A 17907-nucleotide genomic window follows, 5' to 3' on the forward strand; every position below is an offset into this window, starting at 1 on the left:
AGTATCTGGAACACGCCTACATTTCCCACCGTGCCTTGTACTCAAGGAAGAATGACGTCACGGAGAGTATAAATGACTCCTGTGAAGCACTCCCAATGCTATTGTTACATTGTGACAAACCGGGGGAAGCAGAAGGGGACCAAAATCCTACATTCTACGTTAATATCTGGAAAATCTTATATTTCACAAGGCGGAAATCTGAATCAAATTCGAGGAAGAAAAAAATAACCAAAGTTTATTGAAAAAATACATACGCAGAGTAAGATTAAAAACCGTCCTCCTTGTACCGAATCGACGAGCGAGGTGCAGCGGATTTTGTACAGTAAATGCAAGCATTTTTTTAAAGGGATCATCGAGAGCGATTCTGTCACAAACCGATATTCCACCGTTGCTTAGCAACCAAGGGAAAACAACCAACAACATGAAATACTGTATATGAAAGTGTAGGAAGTGGTCCTCTTGCTGCTTGCCCCCGGGTTGCGAGGTGCCGGAACGCCGGCGCGCGCGCACAGCGGCAGCGGGCGGCGCGCCTCTTCCCGGTTCGCGCGGTGTGAAACGCTGAGGACACGGCGGACATCGGCGGCCGTTTGAGCGCGACTGTAATGCGTGTGCTCGGCCTCGGCGCTAGGAAGTGAAGCGGTAAAAGCGTTGCTGGAGTGTAAAAGGAGCGGTTGTCCGACTCGAGGAGGAGGAGCGGACTGAGTCACTGCGCGCGGACCCACAGGTGAGGGGGAGCAAGGGCCGACATCCGTGTCAGCTCGCCGGGTGGCGCTTCGGACCGGCAGGGTGACGCGGTGCGCTGCGGTGCGGAGACACACAGGGCGTGCCGATCAGTGCCGATCCGAACCGGTCCGCTCCTGCTTCGAGTCCGTCCACCGCCCCCTACCCTTCACACGCGGTGTGTGCACAGTTTGGGCAGCTGACCTGCGTGTGTGTATATATGGGTGTGGGTTTTTCTGGGGGGAGGGCGCGGGGGGGATCTGTCGTCCTGCGGGTCACAACCGCCTCCTTCACCCCTCTATTCATCCGACCGGCACCTTGTTTTCTTTCCCGCCCGGCGTCCAAGATCGCGAGCCATTTGCAGTGTTGACATGACGGAGCAAAACTGGGATGATGCCGGCCCACTGTGCCGTTTCTCCTCCCTTATCGTGGCATTACATCCAAAGTGTCATCCCTGCAATTCGCTTTCATCTTGTGCTCTACAAATATGCCATTTCTTATGCGTGAGGAGATGCGCCTTCTGTATTGCTGCACAGCCCTGTCTGCCACAAGTTGTCATGGAGGTGCACATATTTCCAGCTGCAGATCAATAAGGCATTAGTTATCGCAATCAATAAGTCTTAAGCATGTGGAGATTGCAGTTTTCCCTCTTCCTGTGACATACCCGGCCATATTTAAGACATGACCGCAATATACTGTGACCTGCACAAAGTATATGAGTCTGTTGCTGGTAATTCACCACTTAGTGTAGTGCAAGTACCTCTGGAATCTCCTGACTCATCAAGGCCTTTGTGTCACTAAGGCTTTTACTTATTAAGCTGATGCCTTTGGCCAAAGTGACTTGTAATGTTAGGGTTTCATACAAGTGGGTCATTCGCAATGAATCAGTTCAGGGTGTACTCATTGATCAAAGGTACTCTAGCGGGAGGAGGGGATTCGAACCCAAGGCCATCGGGTTAAAGGCAGCAGCTTAGTGCTGTCTTGTAGGCCACGTTTCTATTTCTGCTGTTAGTATTGTGTTTTTGGCCCACGTAGGGGTCCTACCCAGTGTTCTTCTAGTATGAGACTAAGGTGGGAAAAAGAAATGATGCAACAACTGTGTGTGCAGAGTGTAAGGAAGTTCAGAATGTTGCATCACTGCAACAGCAGCCCAGGTACCCACCGAGGCCTGCGATTGTGGCAGATAGAAATGTGTGACATACAGGTGCACAGATTTATTAATGTACGCTGTTAAGTGTGTTTCACTGACCCATTCATACGATTGGGCATCATACAGTCTCTCCTTAGGATTTAAGGATGCTGAAGGTTGCCCTCCTTGCAGAAATGGTGTGTTTAATTGCTTGTGTATAATATCTAAAGTATGTGTGTTGTGTTTCAGCACAGTGAATATGTTCCTTGTATTTCTGGGCTGTTTTAGACCTTAAACATAATTGGGAAGACCTCATTAACCTCATTATGTCCTGGCTTCGGTTCAGTTATTCAGTTTGCAGTCTTTTTTGTTTAAAATTGATACCATGTGTTTCTTAAATACAAGTGGTCCCTGATTTACGATGCGGTTACGACCGCGAAACCCATCATAAGTCGAAAATATCGTAAGATGAAAATGCGTTTAATACGCACCTCTGCGTGGCAGACTGGGAGATGCGGATCACTGTCACTGCCCAGCATCCCGAGAGAGTATCGCTCCGCGTATCACTTGCCAGGAACAAATCAAAATTCAAAATTTGAAGTATGACTTCAACTGGATGTCTGTCACCAGCTCACCATGGATAAGTCGAACCATCATAAATCAGGGACCGCATGTATGCATTTCCTGATTCTGATGTACGCAATGGGAGTTTACATTTGCGTGAGACATTTTTTGAAATCCCAAATAAGTTGTAATTGTTTTTATCCTGGTTATATTGGCAGTCTTAAATGTCGTGCTCAGTAACATGCTTCTAATTTCCTCATCATGTCTGTTACTTGCACTCCTTGCAGTCCTGCCATCGTGGTCAGAGAGATGGTCCTGAACGGAGCTGGATAAATGGCTCCTAGGAGGGAATGTCAGCAATGTGTGTAGGAGTGTCCACAAAACACCTGTCAGAAATAATTTGCTAGACTAGTGGTGCTCGGCTCTGGGCGATCATGGGTTCTGTTCCAGTGTCATCTCTTATTGACCTGTGTAAATTTTTCCTTTCGATATATATATTTTTTTCATTCCACAAACTACATTTAAACAGACAAGACTAATTTGTGTTGCATTTAACAAGTTTTGGGGTGTAATGCATGTGTATAAACCGAAATAATAAGAACCTGGACCAGTATGGTGGAGAAAGGGGGTTGGAATGAACCGTTTACATACAGTGACTATGAGCTGTTGACTTAAATGCAGTATTTTTACTGTGATTTGTGCTTTTTTTTTTAAAAGGAAAGCAGCCTTGAAAGGCAGTGAAACCTGAAGGTTTTCCCTTTTTATCTGGTCTGTTAAATTGCTAGTCATGAAATAACATTTCAGATTTGTAGTCACATGATTCATTAGAAGAAACAAGACATTGTATGAATCCAAATTAAGCTACACTAATCCACTTAAAAAAAGAACATATTTGGGGTGTTGTAGGAGCCTGTCCTGGGAAGTGGTTGGAAATCGTGACGAATCAGCTGACGGAGGAAGATTAGCACATTTGGGTAATGTTTTATAGAGCCTTTGTTGGGCTCAGTTGTTTTTGTTTATTGCTCTGAGAGAAGAGGGTTCCTTTTCTTGGTCAGAAGTGGAAACAATCTGGAGATCTACCGCTTGCCTCCATCTGATTTACGTTATGATTCAGGATTGCCCTCCAGAATAGCAGTTCAGACTCTGCACAGCACAGTTCTCCTTTCTTTTAATGTCTTCGTTCAGTTTCACCACTTCAGTATAAATGCTGTCATGGGAGACGAGGTGTGCTTTCGCAAAAAGTCCAGGTCGTCTTTACCACTGTGCCCTAAACGCTTCATAATGCAGTTATAGGGCGATTGATGGATGATAATAACTTTATTAATACCAGAGGAAATTGCACAGTAGTTGGAGGGGTAACGGCAAGTTCTCGTTAGAAAGCTCCAGCTTCATCTTTTATTTGTACATATTTAAAGTTCATAGTTTTTATGAAAGGTTATGAATAGTGTGTGAGAGTTATACCCAGTAAATTGACCGCTTCCCTGCCGAATAAATTCATGTAAAAATAAATGACCTCCTCGACATTGTGTGTTGGGGTGCAATAAAAAGTAGTCTCCATTTATCTCTCTCGCCGGATGGTCATGGGGAATTTATGATATAATTGTGCTTTGTAGAGTAAATGTACTTTGGCGTAAAATGCCGAGTACCATGGAGCATCAGACGATTTATAAAGAATGTAAAGGGCAGTGAAAGGGCTGTTCTGCGCATTCCTGTACAACTGGTCTAGTTGGCATCCAGACAAATGACCTTTGCTTTGTGTTTGCTGGAGCCCACCTACGTCTGCAGTTTCCAGAGAGCGCATCCACGCTGCCGAGTCTCGGCTCGAGGGGAGCGCTCGCTCTATGGAACTTGTCCGCCCCGAGTCCAGGCGCACACTCGCGCTCTCACACGTGCATCGAGACCCGTGGTGTAAGATGCGTATGGAAAGAGCCGACCGGTTGTCGCTGCTCTTAATTCTATCGTTGAGCCCTGCGGCGCTCTGGCTTTTGAGGGGAGCTGAATTATGATTGTGAACAAATGTTTAAGTATTTTTGCTGCTGAAGCGGTGGCGCGTTATCATGCAAACAGTAAATGAACTGGTAGTTATTTTACACCAAAGTAATTTTTTACTCATTTGTTTTGCTGTTGGCTTAATATCGTTTTTATAATTCTCTTTAGTATAAATGTACCTTATATGTTCATCGTCTTTCTGTAAATTGCTTGAGATGCTGCTTTTAAAGGGGTTATGTAAAGGTTTAGAAAGTCTAAAAGTTACGTTTATTATAAATTCTGCCCTTCATGAAACTATTGATTGTGGGGTAAAACTAACTGCTAAATATTCTGATGCCTAAACGATTGAGCTGTGTAGTTTTGTTAATGAATGTATTGTATTTTAATACTGGAACGCCATTTCACCATTGTCAAAGTAAAAGACACGATGCTCATTGCTCTTTTGCCTGTGAAAGAGAATAATTTATTTTTTGTTGTAAATGTTTAGCTCCGATGGAGCAAATACAGTAATATTTGACTTCATGTGCTTTTGAACAGTTACTGATCCAAATATTACAGAAAGTAGTAATCTTTTTATTTTCATTTTTTAGAAAATCTTGTCTTTGTGCATGTGCGTATTTTCTACTCTAAAGCCTCCAACTTTGAACATGCAACTCCATGCCAGTCTTTGAGCATTCAGCTGTTGAAACACTTAATATTGTAAATGAAAAATTAAGTCTTACTGTACCGCATTTGCCTAAAAACTGAACTGATTCAGGAGTATACGTATTTGTTATGGTAATTCATATTCCGATTTGTTTGTATTAGGGTTTATGACTGAAAGCACACAAAAATGTGCGTGTTGAGCTCTCCTAGGAAAGTTCCTGTAATCTTATTAGGTGATTATTTATCTTTAATTTATGGTAACTTGACATTTAACAGTTCATTATGGCCTAGTGGTTAAACATATCCTGTTTCTAATTTTAAGAATTCAGTTTTTTTTGTTGACTCATTTTAGTTTCTTGAAGCAGTGGGGATCATTTCAAATAAATAATCCGCAGCAAAATATTAGAACACAGGGCTATGTTATGTCCACCAAACAGATTTGCCGTAACTTGTATGAGCTTGTAATTGTCCGAGACGAGCGCTCGTAGCTGGTCATGAAAGGACCTTGCAGTGCAGAGATGAGGTCTGGGGAAGGACATTTGTTCCAGCGCCACTTATATAAACTGTTTTTTCAGGTTGTCATGGTAACACATTTACTTCCCAATCTAAACAGTTTTTTTTTAATATATATATTTGTACTAGACAGCAAGGAGAAGTGTGATGAAGAAAGAATGAGAATAGGCCAAAGGTAACACTATCGCTGATTTCAAAATATTCACATGCAGTATAATCATTCATATGAATACTAGGCTTTCATAAAGGTGTCTTGAATGTGGGGGGTGAAATGAAGTAAAATTTTGCATGGCTGAGTGAATATGAAGATCTGAACAAAATGCTCATGTCAGCTGTGAAACAGTTAAAAATAACTAAATTTGATTAATACACTTAAACTGTGCCAATCTCCTGCAGTGAGGACACATCTCTGCAGCACAGCCAATGATTTCAAGGAGTGTTACCATGTTTCCTCACCTCAGTAGAAAGAAAACACTTCATGTAATGCCTGCTCCAGTGGTCACCAGCACACACCTTTGAAAAGTGACCAACCTGCTGGAACAGAATAAACAGATTACGTAATGAGTCGGTGGAAGTATGATGAGTTCGTTTATGTTTCCTAGTCACAGTTACAGCGGAACAGTATTAACCGCGATTTACGAAGGAGATGGCAAAGTTCAAATTTTGGGCTGTCCTTTATGGAAGAGAAATGTCAGAATGTTTTTCCATTTTCATCCTGTCCAATGCAGAGTTGAGGTGGTCCAGAGTTTTATCCTGCATGCGTAGATCGTGAGGCAGGGTACACACCCTGGATTGGACACCACCCATCGCAGGGCGGTATGTCTCTTTCTTTCTCACAGACACAGGCAGACATTTGGAACCACCACTTCACCTGAAATGTGCATCCTTAGACTGTGGGAGCAGAACACCTGGAGGAAAATCTTGGAAAAAATGAACACTACGGCTTCAAAATGTATATCTGAAAGACATATTCATTGGGACAACTGGTAGTGTAGTGGTTAGAGCTGCTGCCTGTGGACCCAAAGGTCATAGGTTCTACTCTCACCTCTGGCTGTAGTATCCTTGAGCAAGGTACTTACCCTAAATTGCCCCAGTAAAAATTTCCCAGCTGTACAAATGGGTAAATAATTGTAGGTCAATCAATATTGCGTAAGTTGCTTTGGAGAAAAGTGTCAAATGAATTAATGTACATGTAAGGCATTTTGTAAATAACATCATGTAAATGTTTTAAAACACATGTAAATTAATAATCAGGAGCATGTAACCGTATTTGGTTCAAACAGATTAAAAGTTTTTAGAATATGTCAGAATATGTGTAACTTTGTATTCTTCCCTATGGGCTCACCATTTCGGCAGACTAGCTGCCTCTGCTGTTCAATGTATGAGCACATTTTAGATTTTCAAGCATTCCTTTTGCAAAAAGTTACAGTAAGGGTTTTGTATGTTGTTAAAGTAAACACATGCAGGGTCGCGGGGAGCCAGAGCCTAACCCGGCAACACAGGGCATAAGGCTGGAGGGGGAGGGGACACACCCAAGACGGGATGTCAGTCCATCGCAAGGCACCCCAAGCGGGACTCGAACCCTAGACCCGCCAGAGAGTGGGGCCCAGCCAAGTGGTTGCTGACGATGGATGGTTACTAAGTTTTGTCGGAAGTTTATTAATAAAGAGCATTATTTTTGGAAGAATTCTCACCTTACAGCTTTTTTCCCCAGGTGCCTAAAACTTTTGCACAGTACTGTGTATGTCACATAGAACATCTCCCTTCGTATTTTGGTGAAAGACGGCTGGAAACAAGCTTCGTGACATTCTCCTTATCTATAATAAAAGTTCTCCCAACCCTGAACGTTAAGGCTGTGTTGCGATTCTCAAGCTCAGTTCTGAAGGCTTGGGGAGAAGGTGCTGTGGTAACACTGCCTTACCGCTTCTGAGGATGGACTTTGGATGATTTTGTTGTTCGCAAGCTAATCGGAGTCATGTAGCAAGGACCCTGTTTTTCTGTCGGTTGTTGCCTGAGGGTACCAACGTTTGCCGGCGCCGAGTTCCCCTTGAATATAAACTGTCTGTTAGATGGATAGTTTAAAAACATTATTAACCCCACAGGAAATTGTGCTGAGCTACAGCAGCGTACATACAACAACGGTAGAAATAGTGGCTGCAAAGAAGTTTTTAAAAAAAAAAAAAAAAAAGTAAAAATAGGAAGTGACAGTTGAGTAGCACTCTGGCTCTTAGAGGTTGCTACCATCCCTATAGCGAGTCTAACTATCGATGACCCACTCAGCAGGAAAGCTGGTAATGCTCTTTCCTTTCACCTTCCTTTTATTCCTTCAGTTTGCAATGTCAACAGATTACTGCATGGAATCTGATGTGGATCGTTGCTCTATATTTACATACAGTCCCTGTGTTCTTGCCTCAAGTTCTGGGCTTCAACACTTGAAATGAGACACGACTGCCTTAAATTGTAGCTAGCCATCTGTGTCGAAAGCCGTTGCTGTGACTTCTCAAGCAAGTAGACTTATCCCCGTTATCTGGTTCTAATTAATTCATTCCTGAAAACGAGCCTAATATTGACAAAATAAGTAATTTCATTATTCTCTGTTTCTTATGGGGAAAAAATTCCAATTTGTTTGAAGCCCACCCCAAGTTCACCCCATGATGATCACCCCAAATGTTGCCGGATTATCATGAATAAAAAGTGGTGTAGCACATTAAATTAAACGACATATACTTAGCCCTTCATTTTTGCTTTTTTGTGGTTTGTGTAATTTGCAAATTTACTTGTGAAAATATCATTTCATGGTCTATTGTATAAATAAACTTTAAAAAATGTGTTCATAACATATACTTGCCCTGAGTGCACTTGAACTGGCTTAAGAAAGGCATTGTCACATCTAAATAAACAATTAAAAAAATAAAGTACTAACATACAAAACAGCATTCAAACACCTGAATACGCCAGGGACGTCGTCGTGCGGGGATGGGCGGGTGCGGACCGCACCGGTTGACACCATCAGAGAGGGGTGACACCAGAATGACTGTGTCTATAAAATTTTCTGCTAAAAAACACTGCACAAAATTTATCTTTTGTAAAAATATCCTTGTAGTTATGAGAACAAAAATTTGTAAGCCCAGCTTACATGTATTAATATACCTACAAGGCTAAAACTCTATGCTAATTTTCTTCTGGAACCTTCTAATGCGCTCCGCTCAGAGCTCTCAATACCCAATTACGACGATGTTTCGAATCACGTGGTTTCGTTTGCACGCGCTACAAAACACGCGATGCTTCGTTGCCGCTGGTGTTTTTATAGTCGTCTTATAGTTTTTTTTTTTTTTTTTTTTTTTTTAATTTTTTTCTTTTCTCCCTCCAATTTTCTGGTGTTTTAGCTACAATACTGTGGTAATTGGTATTTGTGAACCTATATCAATAACACTGAACAATTTTGATGTAGTTGTTAAATATTTTTACTTCAAATTCTATTGTTACCGAATTTTTAAGCAAATAGTACATCACTTAGGCTCTGTGTATGATATTGTAATTTTAAAGGTTCAATTTTAATTTTGCTAGTTGTTTATGTCACTGCTATTGCCATTACATTCAGTGATATACGGGAATTTCGATTTATGAGTGACATCATTAGTACAAAAAAAAAAATGAGGCTACTAGGGATTCTCTATGTTCTAGGATGGGAAGAGGTCCGGGGGGAGGGGGGTGACACCATGAGTTACCGCGCTGGATGACACCAGCAGTAGTGATGCCAGTGCCAGAATGCAATTGACAGCATGGGTACACAGTTGCCTCGATGCAGTGTCTCTCTCTTACACAGCCACTTACTCCTCTTTTCAAATGCGTCTCAGCTCTCCAGCCAGACTGAATTTCACAGAGAAGATTAAATGAAAATCCCAACCGATTAATAAAAAGTGCTATTATAATCATAGACTGGGTAAGTGGGAAAAATAGGATATTGGGGAGACTAAATTAAATAAGGGGGGGGGGGGGTGTACAGTGCTATCGGATAAGAAAATATATAGCAGTGCTTCACATGAAGGCTTTATTGATGAGATGTACTGTACTGCATGCATTTAAAATACAAGAACAGATATACGGTAAATATTTCTAGAGAAGAAACCACTGAAAAAGTTTATAATACTAATTGAAAGCAAGCACACAAATACGTGCAAAACTGCCTTCGAATGACGGGAGTCTGGATATAAAGGTGCCCAGAGGAAGATATTCCTGAAATTCTTGGTGAGGGAATTCCACAGTTTGGGGTTGTAGCAGGAGATGGTCTCATGCCCCATGCTGAGGGACATGTAAGAGACCAGAGTCAAATGAAGGAATATTATGAATTGGTAGAAGATCAGAGAGGTACAGAGAGGCCCCAAACCATGTAGTTTCATAGGTCAGGGGTTTTGAAGACAACTTGTAACTTTATAGGAACTTTAAAAGAAGTGTGATGTAGACTCTTAGAAACTGGATCTTGTTTAATGTTTCATGTGAACGTAACTCACAAGATAATTTTAAATAAAATGGCTTTAGAGCTATTCATTCAATTGGATTCCGCCTAGAAATTAGATGGTCCTAATTTACATTTATTTGGCAGATGCTTTTCTCCAAAGCAACTTCCAATGAACTCTATCTAGTGTTATCAGCCCACACACCTTATTCACCAAGGTGACTTACACTGCTAGATACACTACTTACACTGGGTCACTCATCCATACATCAGTGGAACACACTCTCTCCATCACTCACTATGGGGGAACCTGAACAGCATGTCTTTGGAGTGTGGGAGGAAACCAGAGCACCCAGAGGAAACCCACACAGACACAAGGAGAACATACAGACTCCACACAGACTGAGTGAGGATCGAACCCACGTTCTCTCATACTACCCAGGTGCTGTGAGACAGCAGCAATACTTGCTGTGCCACCATGCCTCCTATACCATAAGGTATGATACAATACTTATTTGTGTAAGTGTAGTTTACTAGATGCCCAACATACCACATCCACATGACTCACCTTTGGTGTGATTTACATATGTTATATCTAAGTATGATTTGATGACATGTACTCTTTGATAACTGGCAAGTTTTCCGTGAAATGTTTTTCTATTTTGTTGTGCCTTTTTGAGGTTCTCTACAATAACACAAGTTTCACAAAGTCAGACAGCTTGTGAAGTGTATTTGTCTCACTTGGCCATCATACATCTGTGACACATGGACTCCCTCTTTCCTGGCTGTGTCATTGTGGACGTTTGTGGGACACCTCATGTCCGACCGATCGCGTTTCTGCGTTTGACTGCTCCTGCACATGTACCCTTGTGTTTTGCTGCTCACCTGTTTCTCTGTCTTCGCCCCCCTGCAGTCAGTCAGGTGTAATGGAGGCGACGTCGGCACTCGGCCTGAAGCGCAAGTTCGAGGAAGTGGACAGCGGCTCTCCTTACTCCACACCCAAGGACTCCGATGACGACATCTCCAGCAGCGACAGCGCTGACAGCTGCGACAGCCTCAATGCCCCCTCCACCACCTCGCTCTTGCGTAAGGGTCCCGGCGGCGCACAAAGACCTCTTCTGAACCAGTCACTGCACTCGGTTCATTCGTCTCCTCTTTTTACAGGCATTAAATGAGAGGTGTGCATAAGCAAAGTCGGAATCCAAGGGGCTATTTGTGAAAAATCAGTTTTTGGTTTTTCCTCTATATTCTGCAGCTACTTTAATGATTCATATAGGCATATAGTGCTTTGATTTTTAGATTCACACTTGCCTGATGATTGTTCCTCAGCAATTGGCAGTTGGAGATTGTTTTTAACAATAAATGGAATGGAAATGCAGCTTTTAATGAGTGAAGGGTAGAGTAATTTCTGCGTAATGGTGTGCTCTCACATCTGCAAATTGGGCAGCTGGATTCAGGCGTCTCGCGATATGAACGCTTCGTCTAATGAGAAATTCTGTGTGTCGCAAATGAACTAACGTGGTTCAGTCAGTGTGTAATGAGTCCTGTCTGGTGCTGGATGTGTGTTTGTGCGTGATGGAAATTGTATATGAAGAAATATATGTGTGTGGGCGGAGGGGGGGGTCACTGTGCGAGATCCTGTGGTAACCAGTAATGTCTGGAAGGTGGTGCGTTCATTTACATACCCAGAGAAGTGACTCTTCCTCCTTCACAGCTGTCCGCCTTCTTAAATGAGAACGAATGAATGTGCGTGCATCGTAATGATCTAGTTGGAAAACTGCAGGCTATAAAGAATGTGGAAGCAAGCAGCTGCTGTGCCATTGACTTGGGAATTTGCATGAAGCCTCCTCCTTTCCTGAAGTGCTCCTTATTGATGGGTGTGACCACCTTTTTTGATTAATTTTTCTCAGCTCTGTGTGGCTGTGCTAATTGCATTTTCTGTTTCAGTTGTTCAGTTCTTTTTATACTTCCAGGATGGATGGAGTTAGTTTACATTTGTGCATTTGGCATACGCTTTTCTCCAAAGCGACGTACAAATCTGAGTAAACTGCATTCCACAGCATAAGTCTTGGGTACACACGATTGTTAAAGCACAGCTTGTTTATTGCTGTTATCATAGCACATACTGTATATTCCAGTATTTACCTGTGAAAGTGACATACAAATAGGAAAATAGTTAGGTCTTAACGTAACGGGTGATCAAGTGCGAACAAAAGTTTCAGGAGGGAAGGATCTGAAAGGATTGAGTTTTGAGGAGGGATTCAGCACTTCTGAGGGACAGGGGAACTCATTCCACCACACTGGATCCAAGGCCGAGAACCAACAGTCACGACACCATTGTCTTGAACCTAATTCGGATAGCTACAGGAAGCCAGTGAACCGGGTTGTCACGGAAATTGATGTATTAGGTTGTACTTCCAGAGACATTCACTGAGTGCTTCTGGAGAACAGGGTAAAATGTCCTTTTCTTGACTAACTGTTGCCTGGTGCTGTCGCTGTAAGTCTGCAGCCTTCCTGCTCAGTCTTTGTCTTCTTTCCCTTGCTCAGCGCCCTCCATCCTCCGGCGACACAAGGCTTCACCGGGCCCCAAGCGGGTGCGCTTTGACGCCGTCACTGTGTACTACTTCTCACGCCGCCAGGGCTTCACCAGCGTGCCCAGCCAGGGTGGCAGCTCCCTGGGTATGGCCCGCCGCCACAGTGCCGTTCGCCGCTACACTCTGGGAGAGTTTGCACGCCAGCAGGAGCGCAGCCACCGCCAGGCTCTGCGCCAGCACCTGCGCATGGAAAAACTCAACGCCCGCAAGCGGAAGGTAACAGGCCCTGGGGCTTTTTCTGGGGTTTGGGCCACAGTCACCAGCTCAGCTTCTTGGGAGCCAGCATCCATATTGCCATAAATCTGTCAAGGTTATTTTGGGAATAGTTGAGAGGAGGGTTTTTTGGGTCAGCACTGTTGTCTTGGTAACAAATGACACATTTTGGTGCTGTACTTGACAATCTGAGTTCTCATGATGTACTCAGCGATGGCCAAATATGGAGTGGTAAGTTGTGGATATGCTGCTGTTTATTAACCCTTTAGCTGAGCGTGCTCACTTTGAAACAGGCTGCTTCATTAGCAAGCAGTAATAGTAGCGGTGGTTTTCCGGCATGTGTTGTGACATCTGCTGTTCACAACTGGACACGTAAAACAGTTGCCCTCTGACCCCGCAGCTGACCCGGAATGGCACAGTAGCATGTGCCGCCGCTGACGCGCTCACCCTGGAGGACGTGTCAGACGAGGACCTCGATGTGGAGGGTGTGACAGTGGATGACTGCTTCTTCCTGCAGCCGCTGCCCACCAAGCGACGGCGCGCTCTCTTGCGGGCCTCGGGCATTGCGCGCATTGATGCCAGCGAGAAGGCTGAACTGCGTGCCCTGCGCCTTTCCCGCGAGGAGTGCGGCTGCGATTGCCGCTCCTACTGTGACCCGCGGCGCTGTGGCTGCAGCCAGGCTGGCATCAAGTGCCAGGTGGGGAGAGATCGGGGGGTGGGTGCATCCGAAAGAGCATCTTCGAATGCCAGGCAGACAACCACAGAGGATTCGAACATTGTACTGCCACATCACTTTTCAGACAAACAAAATGAGACCAGAATTCTGTCCGACGGCTGTCAATCAACAAAACTTAATAGAGACATCCCATCCCTTGGTTTATTCATTGGCAAGGATCTGTAAAAAGCTCAGATAAGCTATAAATAAATGCAAGTCTTTAGTTTTTTTTATAAATTGCTCATACCTCGCAGGGTTGTTATCCTGGAAACCGAGGCTATAAGGCAGGAAACGCTATGACTGGGACACCGGCCGATCCCAGGGCTTTTATTATCTTTTTAACAATTGGAAGCGTGTCAAACATTTGCATTTATTCATTTAACAGATTCTTTTCTCCGAAGTGATATGTTTCAGTGCGTTACACCAGCATTGAAATCTGACCACTTTGTTTGCTTTATGCTTTTATTGAACATATAGATAATAGAGACGTACCTTGATTTATTTGCTGGGTAGCTTCTGTAAAAGTCTTGGATATAGCTGTAAGTTGTAATGTTTCAAAGTTGTTAATTTCACTCTTACGGTTTAAAACAACTTACAGCTATATCCAACTTTGAAACATTACGATTTGAACATTAATTAAAACTATTTTAAAATGACCAAAAGTAAATGTCCTATTTAGTGCACATCGTTCACTGATCTATCCCATAAACATGTGCGACATTCATTGTTTTGATCAGCAAAACTCAGGAAGGCCATATACAAGCTGTAAACACTGTGGAAGCCGACTGAAGTGATCAAGTTGCTCTTATTCGGTTTGGGTGCTCTTTACTGCCAACTAATGACTGGACCCAGAAATGCAGGTGACATTAGTTCTGCAAGAAGTTTTTGAAAATAGGCGAACGAAGAAAGTACAAATAAGTGTATAAACCAACAGAAAAGTATACCTTCGAATATGTGTCATCTTTGGGGGGTATTTGTACAGTCCATCCGCGGAACAACGGACACCAGAACAATGGATTTCCGGAACAATGGACAGCGGCCAGAAAGCTTGTTTTTTTTTTTTAATTTTTATTTTTATTTTTCTTTCTCTTTTTTTGAAAGAGAAAATTTAAGTAAAGACAAGTAGGCATTAAAACAAGTCAAACATGAGTGCATACACACATGCATAGAAATGTACATACGCACATTGTGTATTTGTGCACAAACAATTGCAAAACACAGTTTCAGAGCAGCCGTGTGTAAACCTGTTAAAACTCACATTACACATCACCCAGTCAGAGCAAACCTAGCACACGACCCAGTCTTATTGCCTCCCTCTCTTAAGTTTTCAAAGCAGGCGCTTGCTCGTATGTTTTGCAGCACTCATTATCCAATGTTTTTTAAAAAAAAAAAAAAAAAAATTGAATTGCACAGTTTTTTCAGGAACATGCACATATGTGTGCATATCTGCATTATTTCCATCGTATAATAAAACATTGTTTATACATAAATGTATGTGTATATATGTGCGTTTGTGTGTTATATGTATGCGTGTAGTACACGAAATGTTGGGAACAATTTTTGTAGCAGCGGACAATGCCACTCCATATAGTCTGTTGCTCCAAGGATGGACTGTATCTTTGAAAATGTGTGCATGTGTGTTCTAGGCTGTGATGTTTCAATCCATTACCAGTACGCCGATCAGGCAGAGCAGTGTTCAGAGTGTAATGACCCCTGTCCTGTACCAGGTGGACCGAATGTCCTTCCCATGCGGGTGTTCGCGGGACGGCTGCGGCAACGCTGCAGGCCGCATCGAGTTCAACCCCCTGCGTGTGCGGACCCACTACTTGCACACTATCATGAAGCTGGGCCTGGAGAAGAAGAGGTCACAGGAACTGCCAGTTGGAGAGGGCTTTGAAGCCCAGGAACTTTCATCTGCCTCAGCTGCTACCCACTCTGAGCCCACGGACCCCTGTGAGGTGGAACTGGTGTCGGGCTCCCTGGCCGTACCGGCGGTGGGTCCCGAAGCGGACCTCGCGGCTCAGCCGGACAGCCTGGCCCTGGAAAACGAGGCCGCTGTGCTGCACCTGCAGAGCGCTGAGGAATGGGAGAGGAGGCGGGAGGAGGAAGAGGCCCACGGAGGCCTGAGCGACCCAGGGCTGTGCCTGCTGTCGGAAGCCCCGCGGGACGGGGCCGTCGAGCAGGGCCCGGAGCCCTTCATAATCCAAGGAGCCTTCCCCACAGGAACCCCTCTGCTGTGCTTCACAGAAAACCAGCTGGATGCTCATGACTCGTCCCTGTTGAAGGAATCATCCTCGCTGGTTTACTACCATATGGGCCCTGTGGAGCCTGCAGCCTTTCAGGAGGCACGCGTTGAAGGAGGAGGAGAGCGTGAGGAAGAAGCATTTGAGGTCATGGGATGCCAGCAGGACTTGGAGGAGAATCCGACAATTGCGGTTTCATGTTCTGAAAGCGGCGCAGGGAGTGGGGAGGGACAGTCTGCCTTTGAACAGGGGTCCCTGCAAAGACCCTTGGGGCCCCAGAGCCAGTGCCAAGGAGACCCCTGTTCTGCCTTTGAAGGTGAAGGAAACTCACTGCCTTCTGAGGTCTAATTTCCTTATGTTTTGCAGATGTTTTGCACAAAGCATATTGCCTACCTTAAGTAGTATACGAATATCACTTAATATAAAATAGTAGGAACGATAATTATAGTGAAGCATGTATAACAGAAAATAATATAGAGGGAAGTCCTTTTGAGGGGACAGATGACTCTTCATTTCCCACTGTGCAATCTCTCTGATCAGAAGGAAATTAACTGTATTGGCTGATTCAGAAAGGAAAGCTTTTTCCATGGAGAGAGAGAAAGAGAGAGAGAGAGGGAGCATTTCAGGGTTAATTAGTGGTTCCAGTCTTTAACCCAGATTAAGCTGACTTTTTTTTTTTTTCTCTCCCTTCTCCCCCTCCCATCTGTTTGTGTCTTATCGTGTCCACCATGTGTTTTAATGTTCAAAATGTTGAAGGTCAGCTGTGTGTTTTGAGACTGTAGGTGAACCACTGATTTATCCCTGTCTGCCAAATTGGCCAAACCATCCTGGAAATACTTGGTATAAAAATGATGTACTGTATAGCCTTCACAGGGGTGGGGTGGGGTAGGGTGGGGGGGGTGGGATCTGGGGAGAAGCTGGTCGTTCTTGTGCCCTTGTTGAAAACACAGCTTTTTGGGGCCTCTCGCTATGAGTGAAGGCGAATCCAATGCAAACATCTGCACTTGTGTAGGGTTGTCATTTTCCAAAACACTTTATTTGACCATTGCATTATGATAATCATTGCAGCTCCAGTGCATCAACTTTTTGTTGCTGAATTTGTGCTTTTATTAAAATGTAAATGCAATATTCAGTGAACTGACCTCCTGCTGTATGTAATGGAAGTAACGGCAATATTGCAGTGTCCTGTGATCATCTGCTGTTTTATGGTTGGTAGGATGGAACAAAGGAAGGCTGAACCAGGTGTGCCATTTGGGAGCAGGCCACCCATTTATGTTCTTTGCATGGTTCATCTGGTAGCTTTAATTGCTGCCTGGTTCCTTTGTGTAGTGATGGTGCCACTGACTGAATGAAGTGCTTTATTTAAGAACAGGCTAATATTAAATTTAACTGAAAATATTGCTGTAAGCAAATCCTGAAAGTAACACTGTGGAGAGGAGCATCTTTGCTCAGAGCTCAGTCTGTTCAAATATCTCACATTTATGGGAAAATTAGTTTAAAATGTAGCTTGTATCAGCTGGTTAATTTCTGGGCTCAAGTAAAGGTGATACACAACCAATGTTATCAATGGACCTAGAAATAATTTTTCCTTAATATATAAACAGAAAATAAGCTTTTGGTTACTTAATGTACAGCTACAAGAAAACAAAATGTGTTGTATCATGTATAATGTGTTGTAACAATGTGTTGTACCACATGACCTTATGGTTTTTTTTTTTGTCGAAGACTAAATGTGTGGATATCCAAAAATCCGCCTCAGCCGCAAACAAGGATCCATTATTACTCGTGTGACTAAATCACACGGTTACTGTTACCAAGAATGCACTGTATGCGATGAACATTAAGTTAAGATTTGCACAAAGTTATTTTAGTAACTACTCAGATGATGCCAGCTTTAACACTGGTCTGCCATTGTGACTTGTGTGCATATTTAATGTCATTGTTTCCAGCTTCTCAAAATCCTAAAGGATGGTCTCAAAAAATCAGTTTTAATGTTGCACAGACCTGTCAGTTGAAACCTTTTCAATTTTTTCTTAAATAACATTTGTTTTATGCTTTTATTTTCATTTTAAGAAGGTATGAATTTTTTTTTTTTTGTTTGTTTTTTTGTATTTATTATTTTAGCT

The 17907-nt window shown here is 43.3% G+C and overlaps 1 protein-coding gene across 1 annotated transcript; it reads left to right on the plus strand.

Moving 5' to 3' along the window:
- The first annotated feature begins 119 nt into the window (after positions 1-119).
- csrnp2 (cysteine-serine-rich nuclear protein 2) lies at positions 120-16599 on the plus strand. The gene is made up of 5 exons (XM_018760311.2): positions 120-724; positions 10930-11102; positions 12564-12826; positions 13224-13520; positions 15266-16599. The coding sequence occupies exons 2-5, from the start codon at positions 10943-10945 to the stop codon at positions 16127-16129; spliced, it is 1584 nt and encodes a 527-aa protein (XP_018615827.1). The 5' UTR covers positions 120-724; positions 10930-10942; the 3' UTR covers positions 16130-16599.
- Positions 16600-17907: the final 1308 nt, after the last annotated feature.

The sequence above is a fragment of the Scleropages formosus genome, chromosome 19 (genome assembly GCF_900964775.1).
Source record: "Scleropages formosus chromosome 19, fSclFor1.1, whole genome shotgun sequence".
In the NCBI taxonomy this organism is placed as follows: Eukaryota; Metazoa; Chordata; class Actinopteri; order Osteoglossiformes; family Osteoglossidae; genus Scleropages; species Scleropages formosus.